Consider the following 19,307-nt stretch of genomic DNA (forward strand, 5'->3'; position numbering starts at 1 on the left):
TATGAATCACGTTAACATTTCTTCCCCTTATTGCAGTCAGATTATTTTATTCCCATGTAAGGTCTAGTAATACTCTTCAAGGAGAGAAAGCAGATTTAAAGTCAACCAAATTTGAACAAAAGTGCTGCAGGGCGTTCTGAGCTAGGGCTAAAATAGGATCAAAGGTCAGACCAATTTTTTTTTTTTTTTTTAACCAGAGGCCTGTCATGGGAGTCTGTCAGCCATGTCTTTCAAAGTGAAGGCCAGTAGACATATTCAAAGAAATAAGAATATCCTCACAAAAGCCAAGGAGCAGACAAACAAACAAAAGCAAATGTCAAGCAGGGCTGCACTTCAGCAATTGCCTCTCTGTCTAAGCACCCAGGGGTATTTATCTTAGGTCCCCTGTCAAAACGGCTCGGCCATTCCATGCAGCTAATTCTACTAAACTGACTCTCTCCACTTAGATCAATGGGGCACAACACTAAGCACTTCTGACAGATACATACATCCACCCAAGTCCCAGTCCCTAAACTCAGCCCTCTGCTGAATGCACGACTAGACCTCTCCACCCGCCTCTTTCTCACTTACTAGTTTAGACAAGATCACAGAGGCAGATATGACAGTCACAGCCTCTGTAAAATTTAATACCACTCTGAGGAAAACGAGTCGGGATTACTTTAACTCCGTTAACCTGTTTATAATGCTCTTTATTCTATAGCTTTGAAAAATAAATCACTTTTGCTTTCCTCTCCTCTTTAAGGGAGTGAGCTGGGACTTAATGATCTACCACCTTCAGCCCCCTCAGTCTCTCTCTCCCAGTCGCAATCGCTCCCCGTCTCTTTCGCTCTCTCTCTCTCTCTCTCTCTCTCTCTCTCTCTCATTCAGCGGTGTAATGCTCCGCTTGCCTCTCAGAGCTACTGGTGGTCTGGGGGCTGCGAATCTTATCTGATTTTCCAGAGAGGGGTTTGGAGCTGGACGAAGAGGCAGGGACAATAACAGGAAGCAGCCAGAGGAACTGCTGGGCAGGGCAGATCACTTTTGCCACTGGAGTGGCCTGATTGTCCAGTGAGCAGCTCTGCGGGAGCTCAGACAGGTTCACATGCAGCTGGAAACAGACACCACTGACCTGAGACTGAAGAGGATATAATACGACTCATTTACTGAAGGGATTTTGGAATCAAGGAAGACTGTTGAAGGGACCAAAACTCTGGTAAGTGATTTTTTTATTTTTTTTTAATGTTTGTCATATATATTTATGTATATATATATTTGACTTTTTAGTAATTTTTTTTTTAAGTTGAGTCTATGAAGTTCAGTTGAAATATCTACATATTTTGTAAATCTGTATAATATGTACTGTATCTGTGTATGTTCTATTTGGTTTTATTCGATTATAATTTGTATTGTAATATTTCTCACCAACAAACTCAAAAGTCTGATTTGAATGATGCTTCATGGACTAATAGGAAGGAAATTGTGTGTGTGTGTGTGTGTGTGTGTGTGTGTGTGTGCGCGCGTGTGTGTGTGTGTGTGTGTGTGTGTGTGTGTGTGTGTGTGTGTGTGTGTGTGTGTGTGTGTGTGTGTGTGTGAGAAAGAGAGAGAGAGAGAGAAACTGTTCTATTTTTCTATGTATGTGTATTAATATATATATAGATATATATATATATATATATATATATATATATATATATATATTTTTTTTTTTTTTTTTTTTTATTTTATTTTTTATTTTTTTTTTTTGCTTGAAATAAACTTATACAATCAAAAAAATAAAATAAATAAATAAAAATCCCAAGGAACACTGATTACCCATGGGAAGACTTATCTGGATGTAACATTTTACTTAGGAACAAAGAAACTATTATAAATCTGTGCACCATCTGTCCTGCTTTTTTCTTGAAACAGCAGTTACAGGTTATTCTTAATGTCTCATCCCATATGCCACTGTAGGAATAATGTTTTAGGAGATGCAGGGCTATCTGATCATAGAAACAATGAAAGTTGGTGCTGTTAATTATTAAAGGTCATGTAAAACATCACAGTTCAGGCTATAAATAATATAAATCATGCCAGCCGTGAGCTTGACATTATGCGATCCTTATACTTAGAATCTAAATGAAGAGAGGTGTACCAGATGAGTCAGAGGTGAGAACACCTTTAACAGGTTGCTGAAACTTGTGACATTGAAGATGTGTGATAGAAAGGAGGGGAGAGTTGATGTATGTCAGGCTGAATTTCCTAGAGGAGAGAGTAGGCAGACTGCAGATTGCTGGAAGCTGCTCCGTGATTAAACCTATTTTAATCTGAAGCCCACACATAGACATACACACATACACGCAAAGCCTTTAAAATGACGGGTTTAAACAACAGTTGCTGTGGAAATGGTGTGCTTTTCAATAATGTCAAATGTTGAAAACAATTTGTATTGAACACGCTTCGAATGGAATGGAAATTTGAATGGAAATGATCTGCTCTCTTTCTTTTCTATAAAAATATAATTAAAAAAAGACACTAGGGAGAGGAAAGGGGACTTTAGAACTAAAATGACTTATTTTTAATTTTCCAGTATAACATGAGTAGTGTTGCTGACTGAATTATCAAGAAGTTAATATTTAGTAACCAGTCATTCAAATATAATATGGGTAGTTTGCATCAAAAACAAAACGAGGCCAAGCAGAATCAAAAGACTGGAATTTAGTGGAGCAAACACAGGCAGGTGAGGTGGTGCTGTTATAGCAAAAATCAGCACTCATGGAACACTGCTTGTCCAATAAAAATAGTGTACTGGGACATTTGACATATACATTTACAACAAAACATTCAGTTAGTACTTACCCAGAAAAAAAGTGATATATAAATATGATGAGACGTGGGAATGTTACTTTTACACTTTTAAATGGTTTCTGAACAGTCTGACTCAAGCAGTAACTTTAAAATCTGCTAGATGAACGACCAGCTAAAACATCAGAAGTAATAAAGTTTTTGTGCAAATGTTTTGAGAACAAAAAGACCAGATAACTCTGAATAAAAGTTATGTTAACATTACAAGAAGAAGGTTTTTTTTTTTTACATTAGAACATTAGACAAATGCATTGAACATTATTTTCCACAAGCACTTTGTGACTTCAGTTCATTTATGAAAAATATTATTTGTAAATATTTAAAGTTATTATATGACTGTGCCCTCCTGTATTTATTTATTTATATTTAACTCTTTTGTAAGAGAGAATTTGTAGAATAACTCTTTCAAGTCTTAACAAAGAGTAGATAATGAGCAGCATTTCGCTTTTGCCCTTAACCTGATTGGAGAAAACAAAAAGAAGAAGAAAACAGGGATGAATAAACAAAAACATCAGAGTAGAAATGAGCTCAAAGCATAGCTAGCATAGTAACTTATGTCCTGCCCATACATTTCTGAATCCATTGTTTTATAGCTTATGTGAAAGTAATCAGTTTGAGTGGAAGACTTCATGAGGCCCTATCAAAGATTTAGCAATTTGGGAACACTTAAGAAGCATAATCCACCTCATCTTAATATCATCATCTAAATGAGTCTAACATAAGAATGGTCCATCAAGCTAAAGCGTGTTATCTGGGATGGGAATGTAGTAGGCTAGGGAATGTATTAGTAGGCTTTAACAGTGTCACACAGTTAGTGTGCTGTTTCCCATCATTCAGAAGAATACATTCAAAAGTTTGTGCCACAGGAGGAACCTTAATGAGACAGACAATTTAATGAAGGGATTTCAAAGTCAGAGATAACGATGGACTTTCTTTCTTTATTTCTTTCTTTTCCAACATACTGAGGTCTTTGAGGCTGAAGAAACCATCTTGAAAGGCATGAATTAATGTATATATTTTTGTTCTTTTGTTCCATTCACATGGTGTACAGATGATGAAACCGACTGCCTGCAGGCAGATGACTGAGTCTGGCTTCTGGGCAGGTGTCCTGGTTGTTTTATGTACCCTCAGCGTGGGAGCTGATGTCCACCAAGCTCTGAAAATGCCATCCATGCCGAGCAGAGTGCTTCAAAGACATAAGAGAGCCTGGAAATGGGATAAACTTTATGTTAATGAGGAAATGCCTCCAAAAAACCCACCTGAAAAAATTGGAAAGGTAAAGGATCTAAACAATGATAAATTGAATGAAAGTTTGTATATAGTGTATGTAAATTTAGATATAATGAACAAAATCTTTGGATTATTGTAATGTTTGTTGTAATGCTTGCTTTTATTTCTAAACATTTTCTCCCCATTCCTTTCTCTTTTTAGCTAGATAATACATTTTTCGATGCATCTGCAAGATATATTCTCTCAGGAGAAGGTGCTAATAACATTTTTACTGTAAATGACAATGGGGATATCATGGTCAATGCAAAGTTGGACCGGGAGAAGAAAAGTGTCTACAATCTGTCAGCTTCACTCATCCACAATACAAACAAAAAACAGCTTGACGAAGATGAGACATTTATAATAGTGGTCATGGATATTAATGACAATAGCCCTGTGTTTCCACCTGACATCTCTGGATCCATCAGTGAATCTTCTAATGCAGGTAACAGGGTGGCCATGATGTCCATGTGTGGACAGCTTTACAAGTAGGACTGAAGAACTATTATATAGTACACCTTGATGGATTTATGAAATGTGGATTTTGTTGCAGTACTGTAAAACAGCCAGCAAAGCAGTATTTCATTGTATGCTAAATTTTTTTTGACACATTACACTTTTTAGGATCTATAGTAATGACAGTTACAGCAACTGATGCTGATGATCGCAGCACTCAGAATGGAATGATTGGGTACAAACTTCTAAATGGGACAGATCTCTTCACCATCAACAATGAAGGTTTGCAATTAGAAACTTTGGGATATGTCTGTCTGTTTACGTCTATCTGTCTATCTATCTATCTATCTATCTATCTATCTATCTATCTATCTATCTATCTATCTATCTATCTATCTAAAATAAGCAAATATTCTTATCATTTAAAGTCCAATTTCTGTTTTAGCTGAATTTTCATCAGCCATACTTTAGTCTTCAGTGTCACATGAACCTTCAGCAATCATTTTAATATCCTGATGTGATGCTCAAGCATTTCTTTTCTTATTATTATCAGTGTTGAAAACAATTGTTCTGCTTAATTGTTTAGTGGAAACCATGACACATTTTTCCAGTATTCTTTGATTAATAGAAAATCCATTAAAAAGCAGAATGTTCAGCAGTATTTATTTGAAATGGAAATATTTTATAAATTTATGAATGTCTTTGTTTTGTTTTTAGGAAAAATCAGAACATTGACAAGCAGTCTTAACCGAGAGAAACAGAGTCAGTATCTAATTGCTATACAAGCCAAAGACATGCCAGACGTTAGTAATACTGGGAATTCTGCTACTACTATTGTGACTATCAACATTAATGATGTAAATGACAACATGGCCACCTTCAAAAAAGGTAAGTTGACTGTAAAAGCTGTAACTTAATTTTACAAAGACATTGCATGCTAGACTAGACTATTTTTCAAATCAGTGTCAACAAAAAGTATTTTTCTCCTTAGGAGAATACCAATTTGATATAAAAGAAGACAGCAAACCCGGATATGAAATTGGCAAATTAGAAGTGGAGGACAAAGATGAGATACAAAACAAAGATCCATCTTTTACTATACAACATAAATTTGATGAAGTGTTTGGCATTAAACTAAATAATGTGAAAGATGGAATTCTTAGCCTCAAAGTGGTAAGCATTTCAAACTTCAAGTTTCAACTTGAATTTTTAAGATTGAGCAATGCTTTTGATGACTTCAATTAAAGTTGACATTTTATCTCTTAGCTTTAGAATTATTGTTTTGCAATTTTTTTTCCCCCTCATCACTCACAGCCTCTCGACTATGAAACGGAGAAGGTGCACAAGTTTAGTGTAAATGTGTTAGAGCACAGTGTGTCTAAATCACCGGATAACCAAGGACCCAACTTGCAAACGAGAGCCCAAGTTTTCATCAATGTAATTGATGTTGACGAACCACCTGTTTTCAACCAAACTGAATACGAGTTCAGCAAGGACGAGGGCCCGTTCAACAATCCAATCATTGGAGCTGTTTCAGCAAAGGATCCAGATAAAAATGGTTACAAAATACGGTATAAACTGAGATGTATTTTTATTCATCAAAAAAAGAATGCCTTCTGTGTTTTGCTGTACTGTCATAAACATTATACTGTAAACAGATCAGAATGGTTTCATCTAATGTTGATATTTGATCACCCTAGGTACTCTATTGAAGACTCAAACTGTCCTGTAGCTGTGGATCCTGTACAAGGACATCTGTCCTTAAAGAAGCAACTGGACAGAGAGGACAAATCCTCCTACGCTTTCTGGGTTATAGCACAGGAGGATGTCCCAAATGGTAAGATATAAACAAGCTTTCACAGCTTAACCATTTACACTTCCAGTCAAAGTTTGGACACACCTTCATTTTTTCCACATTTTACAAAAATACTGACGTTTTAAAAACTGTGAGATAAAACAAATGTGTGAAGTATGTGAATGTAAATTCTTTTTCAAGGAATAAGTAGTGTTTTATATTCATATTAAGCACTATTAATTAATATTTGTAATAAAACAAAATAAGAATTTTAACATAAGCTTTTAAATAAAAATGTATTTACCACCATGAATTCTGCTAAATGTGTGTAAACCTTTAGTATTTGTGTTTCCAAAATATGTGATTTTGTGATTTCAGTCTTGCTCACAAGCTCACTGAATTAGCTCTGGATAAATGATCTGTTAATCAAAGATTTGGTTCAACAAATCCAACAGAATGTGACTTTTGGCAACTGTTTTGTTTTGCTGTGCTAATTACAGTATGTGTATTTGCAAGAGTACCTTGATTTAATTAGAAATTAATATTGTAGCAAAAGTTTGTAGTAAAAATGTCTTTACATATTTACCAAATAACCCCAGCCAAGTAACAGCAATATTCACAGACAAATCTTTTTAAGTAGTAATAGGTTTGTCAAATAAAATATAATAATCATCATTGTCATTAGTATGATCATCATTATTATGATCAAGATAATTAGTAAATTTGTGGGGGGGTATCTCTGAATCCTCAGGTCTAAAGTCCTCTGCGCAGGTTAATCTGAAGGTTCGTGACATTAATGACAACGCACCAGAACTAACTAATGGGAGCTCCGTGTATGTTTGTGAGAGTGATAAACCTGGAACAGTAAGGAGTCGCTTGAATACATTTCACATGAACAAATTTATAATGATTTTCCTTTAGCTATATATTTCCATAACCCTTCGTTTTGTACCCTCTTGCAGATCATTGGGACTGTTGGTGCCTCTGACAAAGATGAAAATTCAGGCAGGTTCCGTTTCACTCTGGCAAAAAAGAGCTTGAACTTTTCCCTTTATGATAAAGGAGGTGAGTTAATTCATGTTGACAACAGTTGGTTAACAGAGTGGTTTTAATCAACTTTAATCAGCCACTCTTCCATTAGGATAATGTTCGTAAAGTTGATTTTAAAAGATCTAGTTTCAGCGCTTATTATATCGTGAATGATTTTGACTGCTTTATCCTTATTGCTCTATCCACTCCAAAGCAAACTAACTGCTGCTTATTCCTAGAGTAATCAGGCATAAAAGGAATAGGACGAACCCCTCCTAAATACTGTAAAATGCATTAGGTACAAGCTTTCTAAAAGCAGCAGCCATGCACAATGACACTCTGTCTGATCTGACACTCCATGTTCTAAATGTGCCAGACTGAGGAACATTTTCAGAAAACTGTGGTTTCTTTCCTCTCAGCTGTATAATGAACTAGTTTGATGGTTTACTATTTTACTGACTGGTTTACTAACTGGCAGAAACAGGAAAGCAAAGTAGTTTGTTAAGGTGCACTGACTGGAATGAAAAGAAATGTATTGGGCTTTTATTTTCTTCTTTTTAATAAAAATTATATATAAGATTATTTAAAAAAAATCAGAGGGATCATATGACAGAGAAGACTGAAAATCCAGCTTTGCCATCACAGGAATAGCTTCCTTATTAAAAAAAAAAAAAAAACGGTTATTTTAGTTGGAAATGTATTAGTAATTTCACAATGTTACTGTTTTTATTGTGTTTTTAATATATAAATGCAGCCTTGGTGAGCACTTTCAAAAACACACAAAACATCCCCGAACATGTTTTAATTCATAAGTGTAATCTATCAAATAATAACATTTATTTTATTTCTAGCTACTTATTCAATTGTCAATAGAATGTTTCTTTTTACAACTGCAACTGGCTTTCCTCAGAATGTGCTAGATGTGCATTTCAATTTAGGCCACACGAATGTCAAAGTGAAGATTTACTCTTCCTACTATTGTGTGAAATGGGATATTCTTAGGCCTGGTTGCATTGAATTGTCACAAGAATCTCAGCAGCATTTCCCTCCAAGCATCAACAGAAAACAAAAGCGGAGTCCAATGACAACAATTGCACTGCTGATGAAAAATGTTAGCTTGCAGCTGTGGCATACACAAATTAATGACTGCATCTCTTCAATTATTAATATTTGTTGTAGATAACACTGCGAGCATTATACTGAAGCAAGGCGGTTTGAGTACAAAGCACTCAGTGGAACATGTGCTGGAAATCGAAATCACTGATGGAGAACAGAAGAGCATTAACCCCCTCCAGATTAAAGTGTGCACGTGCCAGACAGGTAGACGGGTGGAGTACTGTATGGCCTACGCCCAGACCGGAATGAGCGTCAGCGCCCTCTTAGCCATTCTTCTCTGCATCGTCACCATCCTGGGTACATTTACACACATCTCTTATCTCTAGTTTTTTCTTCTTTCTATTACAAAGATATCCATGTAAGGCCAATGACTCACCCCTCAGTGTTTTCCTTTTTTAAGAAATAAAAATGGAACACGATTTTTAAAAAGCAAATGCATTATTTAATCAAGCCCAGCAAAACAGATTATGCAGGATTCATGACCTGACAGGAGCGTGGTTCTATTAATGATACATGTGAACATTTTAAATCCTTTCTTTGAGGAAAGACTTTTCTCCGTAATTTCCCAAGTGGAGACTCTGTATATTTTATTCACCATCTTAGGATCTTTTAAGTGGTCTGGTTTATAAATAACCCAGGTACTGAACACTGTAAATAAAAGCATGTAAGAGAGTCGTTTAGCTCCATATTTTAATTGTCATTGTTAGTTAGTGTACTATATATGATGAGGAAAAACGATCCACGCATATTAAGTACCTTAAAGTGTATTATTAGTATAAGTACTTATTAGTAAAATTTAAAAAGGCACCACCTCAGTGACAGACTACCTTTTTTCCTGAAAGTGAGATGACATTTTGCTTGCGTCTCTACAGCTTTTCCAAAGTAGAGGTTTGTGCTTGCATTTCTAGATGTGAGAAACAAGGCAAGAGTGATGACAATTAAGACAAGCCACTGATCTGCAGTCACACCATCAGACAGACGAGAAGTGTTGAAGTATCCCCCCGTGATAATAAGAGACTTCCATTTCAACACCACCTTATATTCTCTTCCACTTGTTTAGTTTTTTTCATTTATTTCTAGACAAACAAATGGTGTTTGAAACTTGTGTTGTCAATTAAAATTTATAATGAGTTTACATTAAGAAAGAAAGAAAGAAAGAAAGAAAGAAAGAAAGAAAGAAAGAAAGAAAGAAAGAAAGAAACAAAGAAAGAAAGAAAGAAAGAAGGAATGTTGATATGTGTCTGTTTCTTTCATCTTCTTAGTCATCGTCATCCTCATTGTGTTGCGGAAGCGCTATCAGAAGGAAGTTTTGGTTACCAAGTCTTCTGGCGAGATCCACGAGCAGCTGGTGAGATATGACGAGGAAGGCGGTGGAGAAATGGACACAAACGGTTATGACGTCTCTGTCCTGTCCTCTGCTTGTCACGACAGCAGCTTTCGGCCTGGCACAGGGCCTTCGCTGTATGCTGTGGTGAAGAAACCCTCTGCTTGTAAGGGTGACATGGCCATGATGATCGATGTGAAGAAGGATGAGGCCGACCATGACCGGGATGGGATTCCCTACGATACTTTACACATCTATGGCTATGAGGGATCTGAATCCCTGGCCGGTTCCGTCAGCTCTTTGGACTCATCATCCAGTGGGTCCAATCTGGACTACGACTTCTTGCATGAGTGGGGACCTCGTTTCAGGACCCTGGCTCAGCTCTATGGAGTAGACGGCTCGGACTCTGATAGCTCCGATTGATCCTACTGAAGGCCTGGGTTATCAGGTAGCCATCGTCCTAGGAGGACACATCAGCACGATGGAGACTGCTGTCTTCTCTTCATGGGACTTTTTTTAAGGGTCCCTTTAAGAAAGGGATAAACAAGTGCCAATACTTGTTTCTTTCTTGAATTGTTATGACATTATGATGAGCACTCCTGTATTTGTAATTTTCATAGAATAAGTGTATGTTAGTAGAAAAATTTGCCTTGGGGTTTTCAGACTGGTTTTGTCCAGGTGGGTTTTGTATAAAACAGCATTGGACACTGGTTAGACGAACTCTCTGGTTTATCCTTACAGCAAATCTGATTTAATCTTTGTTCATTTTGTGAAGGATTTTTTTTGTGTGTGTGTGTATATTGTATTACTCAGCACAGTCTAATAAGAAAACATAATTAGTTTACGTTTTGGCAACTTGGTGGTAAATTCTTATGAATTTAATATTTTTACATTGTTTTTCACATCTTGTTTTCCTATAAAAATCCTCAGTTTGGCAGTTTATGATTATTATTATTATTTAATGTATACAAGTGTTTTCTGGACTAAAAAAAACTGGATAGTCAGTGTATTTGCAGAGCCAGCATTGTTCAGCAGACTCTTCTCATCAGGAAAACTACTGTATTGCCATGGGAGCAACAAAGGAAGTGGTGCTAACTATACTTTGAAAGAATTAAAGGCTACTCCAAGTTTATTTGACAGGAATCATCAGCACATCTATTGTTATGAGTAAAGCCCAAATCTCAAAGGTCCACTATTATAAGGCAATTGCAGACGTCTCAGGAAACATGCAGTGAGTTGTATGCATGTTGAAATGTGAGAAGTGGTCTGAATAACTGTATTATCTAGTGAATAATAAGTGTGGCTATATATTTAACAGCGTCATGTAAATTATTAAATATTTTGATGATAGTTAAAACCAAAATATGTAGCAGGCCAGCCAGTGTTTTGACAATATTGTTCGTCTTTCATTCAAGACTAAATAGACAAGAGGATCTCCTTTCATTGAAAAATTTGTAAACCGTCTTTATACCTTAAATATTTACCTCTGTGCACAAACTCTACCCTGTTTCCCGCATTAACCATGGGCACAATATGAGGAAGCCACCTTCTCCTTTTCCTGTAGGGAATTACACGCCAAGCACTCTTCTCCTGTCTCGTTTAACATGAGCAGCTCCGTCACTGAAATGTCAACTTCCTGTCTGTGTGAGCACAAGGAAACACAATTCCGGTTCCCTTATCTTTTAAGTGAAGGAACAGATTGAAACCGTTTTCCTGTTTTCTCGTCTTAAGAAGGATAAAGAAAGAAAACTTAGGAGAGCAGGAAAATGTTAAAGAACAATATAAATCAAGCTGTCTTGGTCACAAAGGCATTGTCCTTCAAGACAAACAGTGCTGCTCTTGAATGTTCCTTTTTTTTCCAACCATACAATTTAATTTGTCATCAGTTTTTATCTTTTTCTTAAATGATTTTAGAGAAATTTCTTATAATTCTTATATGTTATTCTGGTTGTAGAATTAGATGTTCAATCACTAGAGTATGTTAGTACTGGGTATAAAGAGTATTACAGTAAATGAAAAACAGATGGACTGCACATCTTCTCATGATGGAAATGATCTGTCATGTTTCTCAAGTAAAACAATGTACAGAAAGTTAAAGAAAAACTGGAACCGTAACTAAAATTGCCTTCAGTTGATAGCCTATGTGATTGTTCATTATCGTTATCATATTTCCTGTAGGTATGTATGCTTTGAATTAGCGATTATTGACATTATGGCCATTTTAAAGTGTATAGTGTGTTGAATGAACATTTTTCTTAATGCACAAAAGTTTCTGAGATTTATTGGGAAGGTCTGATAGATGTCAGTGTTGGGCAATCAGACTAAACATTTCAGTATGTGGTTCACTTGTGTGTGTTACGGTCTGGTGTTAAAAGGGTCAAAAAATATGTGCCTTTTTCTATTGTTTCCACTGTTAAAAATATTCTTTTTGTTTTCTGTTTTGAAACTGCCAATTTTGTATTTGAATAATAAACTTCCATAAAATAGTTTGTGTCCTTAATGTAAAATAAATTTTAGAAAAACATAAAGTTTTATGACAAAATATCTTCTACTGAACAGTGTGTGTGTGTGTGTGTGTGTGTGTGTGTGTGTGTGTGTGTGTGTGTGTGTGTGTGTGTGTGTGTGTGTGTGTGTGCGAAGAGTGTTTGTGTCTCATTAAACCGGTAACTTGTGGTGAAGTTCACAATATATGTTGTTTATCGCACAGACAAACAGATCACACAGTTAGCGGCACATTAGCGGAAATTCCACAGTGATGTCATGCCTAACACCCAGCTGGGACTTCCTGAGGCTGTAGACTCAGCCATTCATAGTATATACGTAATCATATAATCATACAAATACAAAGTCTTACAATGAACACAGAGATAATGCAATATAATAGAGGAAAAATCATCAAATACATATTCATCTTAATAAATCACACTTGTGATTTATCATCACCATTTTTTTGTATATCCCATGCTGTCTTGTATAACCCAGTACCTATTACTATGTTCAGTAGCCTTAGTTACACTACCATTCAAGAGTTCTTCTTTGGAAAAAGTATTTTATGTTCGCCAAGTCTGCATTTATTTGACACGTGTAATTCAACACATTTGAATAATTATTTTATTATTATTATTATTATTATTCTTAACAAAAAAAAAAAAATGGTAACACTTTAATGAAGTCTAATTCATTGACAGTATTTAAAGTTTTGGAAATCATTAACTAATAATGTGCATATATTACAGCATATATTATTCTAGGTTAAGTATCAATTATAAACTATATCTATCAAATAAGTACATTAAGTTATCTAAGCCTAAACTTCACCACTAATCTAAAATAGTATATATCTAACTCTCTGTCTATATGTCTATCTATATATCTATCTGTGAAAACTTTGCAAATTTATTAAAAAATAAAAAACGAAAAATCACATGTACATAAGTATTCACAGCTTTTGCCATGACACTCAAAATTGAGCTCAGGTGCATCCTGTTTCCACTGAGATGTTTCTACACCTTGATTGGAGTCCACCTGTGGTAAATTCAGTTGATTGGACATTATTTGGAAAGGCACACACCTGTCTATATAAGGTCCCTAGTTAACAGGGCATGTCAGAGCACAAGCAAAGCCATTAAGTCCAAGGAATTGTCTGTAAACTGCCGAGACAGGATTGTACAGGGTACAGAAAAATTTCTGCAGCATTGAAGGTTCACAGAAGCATGTAGTCTCTGTTACTCTTAGTGGAAGAAGTTTGAAAAAGTCACCCAGCCAAACTGAGCAAATGATGGAGAAGGACCAGTCTAGACTGGTGACCAAGAACCTGATGGTCACTCTAGTTGAGCTCCATGATCATATGCAGATGGAAGAAACCTATAAAAGGACAAACATCACTGTGACACCCCACCGATCTGGGCTTTAAGGCGGTGTGGCCAGACTCAATCCTCTCCTCAGTGATGACAAATGCAAACACACTTGAAATTTGCATAAAAAGCATCTAAAGGACCCTCAGACTCTGTGAAACAAGATTATCTGGTCTGATAAACCTCAAAGCTAAGCATAATGTTTGAAGGAAACTAGGCACTGCTCATCACCTGCAGAGTAAAAGTGGTAGCAGCTTCTTGCAGTGGGGCTGTTTTTCAGCAGCAGGGACTGAAGGACTCATCAGAGTAGAAGACAAGCTCAGTGCACCAAAATTCAGGATTCAGAACCTCAGACTGGGCAGAAGGGTCACCTTTCAACAGGAAAATGACCCCAAGCACACAGCAAGAGTGGCTTATAAACTCTGTGAATATCCTTGAGTGGTCCAGCCAGAGCCAATCAAATATTTCTGGAGAAACCTGAAAATGTGCGTCTGCCACATCCAACCTGACAGCGCTTGAGAGGTGAAGAGGCAAGGAGAAGAATAGTAGATACAGTAATTGCCAAATGATGATCAAAGATTTTCACATCATACCCAAAAAGATTTAAGGTTGTAACTGGTGCCAAAGGTGCTTCAGCAAAGAATTGAGCAATGGCTTTGAATATGTTCATGTGATTTTTATATATATATTATTATATATATATATATATATATATATATATATATATATATATATATATATATATATATATATATATACATATACATATACATATACACACACACACAGTATATGCAAAGATTTCAAAAAAGCTTCTTCAACGTTGTCATTATGGGGTATTGTTTGTAGAATTTTGAGGAAAATTATTAATTTAATCCATTTTGGACAAAATGTGGAAGAAGTGAAGTGCTGTGAATAGTTTCTGGATGCACTGTATCTATCTACCCATCCCAAAAAACATTTCTTCTCATCATCAATGTCAAAACAACTTGTGCTGCTTAATATTTTAGTGGAAACCATGATGCATTTATTTTCAGGATTCTGAATTTCTTAATGAATAGAAAGTTTAAAAGAACAACATTTAATTGGAATATAATTATTCTGCAACAATATAAATGTATTTGCTGTCACTTTTGATTTGTTGAATGTGTCCTTGCTGAACAAAAAGTAGGCTCCAAATTTATTTGTTTGGTTGTTTGCTTGCTTACCTCAAATAACTGTAATTTATTAGGAGAGATTCCACCAGGAAAACCCATTTATGGTAGTACAGTATAAATCCCTATTTCGGCTGTAGTTTTTAGGCAAGTTTCTAAAAACAAAAATGGCAAAATAATGATATGATCAAATCTACGAAGGCAATAAACATTTGATCATTTATCGATCGCTTTATTATGAAGTGAAAAAAGTAATGTAATGTCAATTGTAATGTGATAACGTGAACACAAGAGGACAGCACAATATAACTACAGTGAAAAGATGATGAAGACCGGTCTGTTTTGAACAGCTTGAATACAGAAAAAGAGCATCAGGACTTCAGGACTCTTTCTTATATATTGCTATATATTATATATATATATATATATATATATATATATATATATATATATATATATATATATATATATATAATTTCTAAGTTAAAGAATTTATATTTTTATTTTTATTTTTATTACGATGCAGTAGATTGATCAAATGTGAGAGTAAAGACATTTATATTGTTACAAAAGATTCCTATTTCAAATAAATGCTGTTCTTACCTTTCTATTATTTCTATTTACCTTTCTTTGATTTTCACAAAATAATAATAATAATAATAATAATAATAATAATAAAACAGCACAACTGTTTTCAATATTGATGATAATAATAAGAAATTAGCACCAAATCAGCATATTAGAATAATTTCTGAAGTGTCATGTGACACTGGAGAGTGCTTGCTAAAAATTCAGCTTTGCCATCACAGGAATAAATTATAATTATTTTTACAATATATTAAAGTAGAAAGCACAATATTACTAAGAGACAAGCATAAGAGACTTCTTTCAAACCGCAGAACGAAGAAGTATACTCCATTCGCTAAATGCTAACAAAATACAGGTACACAATCTCTCATTTACAGTACACTCAGTTAGACTCATCTGAGATCAGTACAATCTTTAAGCATGTCTGTTCAATCTGCCCTTGTCTCCATTTCATACACACAGATAAATGACTTTTGGAATAGAAATGGATTCTATTTAATTCCTTCAAGAAGCAGAGAAATGAGAAGGAGAAGTGAGGATTTAGAAAAGGTCAGCAAATCCAAGGAAATCCCTTCACCTTTTTTAACCTTTGTCACATATCTTCTCTTTCACTCAGAGTGTGAACATTTTTAATGAACACACCTCGTCTTACAATAATGAAAAATGTAGATTGGCTCCACTAAAGATTCCAGCACAAGAATGTTATATAACCTCATTCAGAAAACATGTCACATTCCCCCTCTCTCTCTCCGTCTCGCTCTCTTACCAAGCCACGATGTACCTTCCACTCTAATGCCCTCACAGAGAGTTCAATCGGATGTCTTCCTTGGCTTATGTCATGTACATGTTGCACACTCACACTCTCTTTCGCACAGACACACTGCGTGACACCTGCATATGTGTCCATCAGTCTCTGGTGTACATGTGGATCATGATCTTTGGACTTTTTAGTAGCAGTAGCAGCAATACTGGGAATTTGAAGCAGAAATATACACTTGTCAGCTGCACACTTAAAAATAGAGGTTCCAAAAGAGGGCTGTCACAACGATATATACTGTAGGAAACTTTTGGGGTTCCCCAAAGAAGGTTTCAGTATATAGTTCTCAAAAGAATAATTATAAAGAACCTTCTGGGCAGTGGAAAGATTCCATGGATGTTGAAGGAAACTTTTTTTTTTTTTAAAGTGTAGTCACTGAGATTTCATTACCCTCTCCAAGCCCTTTGTACCATATTGAGTCATTCTTCATGTATTATACAACCCTCAGCAACCAGAAACGTAGGGAAGAAAGAAAGAAAGAAAGAAAGAAAGAAAGAGAAAAGACAAAAAAAGAAAGGAGAAAGAAAAAGAAAGAAAAGAGAAGAAAGAAAGAAAGAAAGAGAGAAGAAAGAAAGAAAGAAAGAAAGAAAGAAAGAAAGAGAAAGAAAGAAAGAAAGAAAGAAAGAAAGAAAGAAAGAAAGAAAGAAAGAAGTGTAAATTAGCACATAAGACACTATTTTAATGTCCATGTCACTGTAACCTAGAGTGAATTAGGGCAATGTGGGACACTTTTGACTTCTCAGAAGAGCAATAATATAAGCAACAAGTGACAAGTGACAAGTCCCAGACTGTCTAATGCAGTACACATAGCAAGTTATTATTATTATTATTATTATTATTATTATTATTATTATTCATTTTATAATAAATAAAAAAACGGAATAGAAAAAATAGGAAATGCTAGTGTTAAAGGGTACATTTTTTTGTTGCTGTTGTTTTTTAATAAATAAAAAGAAAACAAGCAGATAGAACAGAAATAGAATAGAGAGTGCTTGTGTTAGAAGGTCAGGGTTTTTTGGTAACACTTTAGAATCGAGAACATATTAACTATTAACAAGGAGGTTTCCCTCAAAAAAACTCATAATTTGCAGCTTATTAATAGTTAGTATAGTTGTTAAGTTTAGGTATGGGTTTGGATTAAGGGATCTAAAATATGTTCATGCAGAATAAGGCATAAGGACTAATAAATGGCCAATATGCTAGTAATATGTAATGTGTCCTTGCTGAACTTTTTTTTACCTCAGACCTTTGAATAGTAATGTATTGCTAATAATGAGGGAAAAAAAAGGAAAAAACAGCTAGTAGATAGAATAGAATTAGAACACTGCATCAACAGACACAGACAGTGTGTATGTTGTTGGTTGTTGGCATCTGTTGCATTGATAAGTGCTTGTTTTCAATCATTTAACATGTTGAATCGCTTTTTGTCAGACCTTGGAATTTCTGACAAGTGATTTACTGTAATCCAGTGGCAGTGTAAATTAGCCTTAAAAGATTCTTCAAAAAACTCTTCAGCCTAATTCAAAACCATGTCTTCTGAGTTTCTAAATGCACTAGTGGTTCATCATGTGAGAAATATTTAAATACAAGTTATGTATACCAACTAAACAGCTGGTTTACTGAAACTGAGAACCATTCTCACACTCAAGGTAGACCATTATTCCCATGCAATTTGAAAGCGGCTTCCCAAAAACAATAGATTTCAACCCTGATTCAGGAGCCACTCTGGAAGTTGCAATTGGTAACACAGTGATAACCATAAAAATATTTATAACAGATCTCTTTTTGTTAAATTATGCAAAGCAAGAGATGTATGGCGCAGCATGGATCATGCCAAGAGCGAGGGGCTGTTGAGATTTGAAACAAGCAATGGCAATTCATCTAATGGCTTATGCACATTCTGTTCCCATTTATATCTGCTGAGCTGTTGCATTCTCAAATCCCAAAGGTGTGATCTTGAACTAGTGTGAGAAAGTGAGAAAGTCACTTGCACTTAGAAAATGCTGACCTGCTGTACTATACCTCCTCTGAAATTTAGCAGCTGCAAAAAGACAAGTAAAGTGAAGGGTCTTTCCTGAGTTGCATGTAAGCCAAAGTAAAGTTACACTGATACAGCCACTATTGTATCAGATCATAGTATGTTGTCTTTCCTCTTATCTTTCCTCGGGGTACTAAAATCCCAAGACATTTTTAAATGCCAATATATATGCCACTTTCATAAACACATTCTTCTGTTTATCTCTCTACACATGTCAGTAAATACCAGATTATATCCTGAAGATCTTTCACAATTATCCACCAACATGTCAAGTGCCAGTTAAGACCATCCAATACCTGCCATCCATTTCTATATACATTCTTGTTTTCTGAATACACAAGTTGGTTAATGTATAACTGATTTTTCAGATGTGTTATGTAATTATTTATTGCTTTTTACTTAATGACAATATGTATTAAAAAATATTTTTATATATTTAATCTATATATAATATATATATATAGATTATAAAAAGAAATATTATGTAACTGAAATAAGCAGCACAAGTCTTGAACATTTTGTCACAATATCTTTGTGTGCAATTTGCTTGGAAATAAGCTTCAATATTAATGTGTATAACAGTGTTTATTCACAAGTTGTGTTTTATGGAGTCCTGCACATGACGTGGAAAAAAAATTATAATAGACAGTGTGGCTACTTGTGTCCGCAACTTATTCATTTGTGGTCATGTTCATTTATTTTAATTGTGGCCATGATTTAACTAAAACGAGGGAAGAGATGTCACGTAGGCCTCTGTGCTGTTGAAATGACATGAATAGGTATGATTGCCATTATGGGCAGGGGATTTCTAATCTCTTGGTGTTTAATGTTCTGTTATGTTGGAATTTAGAAAGATCCATGTTACAGTGAACTTTTGAGAGTTATTATAGGGAGAAGAATTGACTGTGTGTAGGTTGATGGTGACAGTTGCTCCATTTATTTAATGGCATTTAACTGTACAAAGCATTAACTATAACTTTTTTTTTATATCTTTTCATGCTGAAATATTTACTCTCCCAGTAGGCTACTATTCGTCTGTCGTGA

At 35.1% G+C, this 19,307-nt stretch overlaps 1 protein-coding gene across 1 annotated transcript; it reads left to right on the forward strand.

Moving 5' to 3' along the window:
- Positions 1 to 874: 874 nt before the first annotated feature.
- On the forward strand, positions 875 to 12,350 carry LOC109064378 (cadherin-5-like). The gene is made up of 12 exons (XM_042728120.1): positions 875 to 1,192; positions 3,875 to 4,099; positions 4,255 to 4,537; positions 4,717 to 4,830; positions 5,266 to 5,436; positions 5,540 to 5,721; positions 5,863 to 6,119; positions 6,249 to 6,385; positions 7,095 to 7,207; positions 7,306 to 7,408; positions 8,552 to 8,785; positions 9,751 to 12,350. The coding sequence occupies exons 2-12, from the start codon at positions 3,875 to 3,877 to the stop codon at positions 10,233 to 10,235; spliced, it is 2,304 nt and encodes a 767-aa protein (XP_042584054.1). The 5' UTR covers positions 875 to 1,192; the 3' UTR covers positions 10,236 to 12,350.
- The last annotated feature ends 6,957 nt before the right edge of the window (positions 12,351 to 19,307 follow it).

The sequence above is a fragment of the Cyprinus carpio genome, chromosome B7, assembly GCF_018340385.1.
Source record: "Cyprinus carpio isolate SPL01 chromosome B7, ASM1834038v1, whole genome shotgun sequence".
Classification (NCBI taxonomy): Eukaryota; Metazoa; Chordata; class Actinopteri; order Cypriniformes; family Cyprinidae; genus Cyprinus; species Cyprinus carpio.

Excerpts from the sequence above, each read along its gene's own strand:
- LOC109064378 (XM_042728120.1), top strand. The coding sequence starts at position 3,875 with ATGATGAAACCGACTGCCTGCAGGCAGATGACTGAGTCTGGCTTCTGG. Across the intron at positions 4,831-5,265 it reads CTTCACCATCAACAATGAAG|GAAAAATCAGAACATTGACA; the intron begins GTTTGCAATTAG and ends TTTTGTTTTTAG. Across the intron at positions 5,722-5,862 it reads GAATTCTTAGCCTCAAAGTG|CCTCTCGACTATGAAACGGA; the intron begins GTAAGCATTTCA and ends CATCACTCACAG.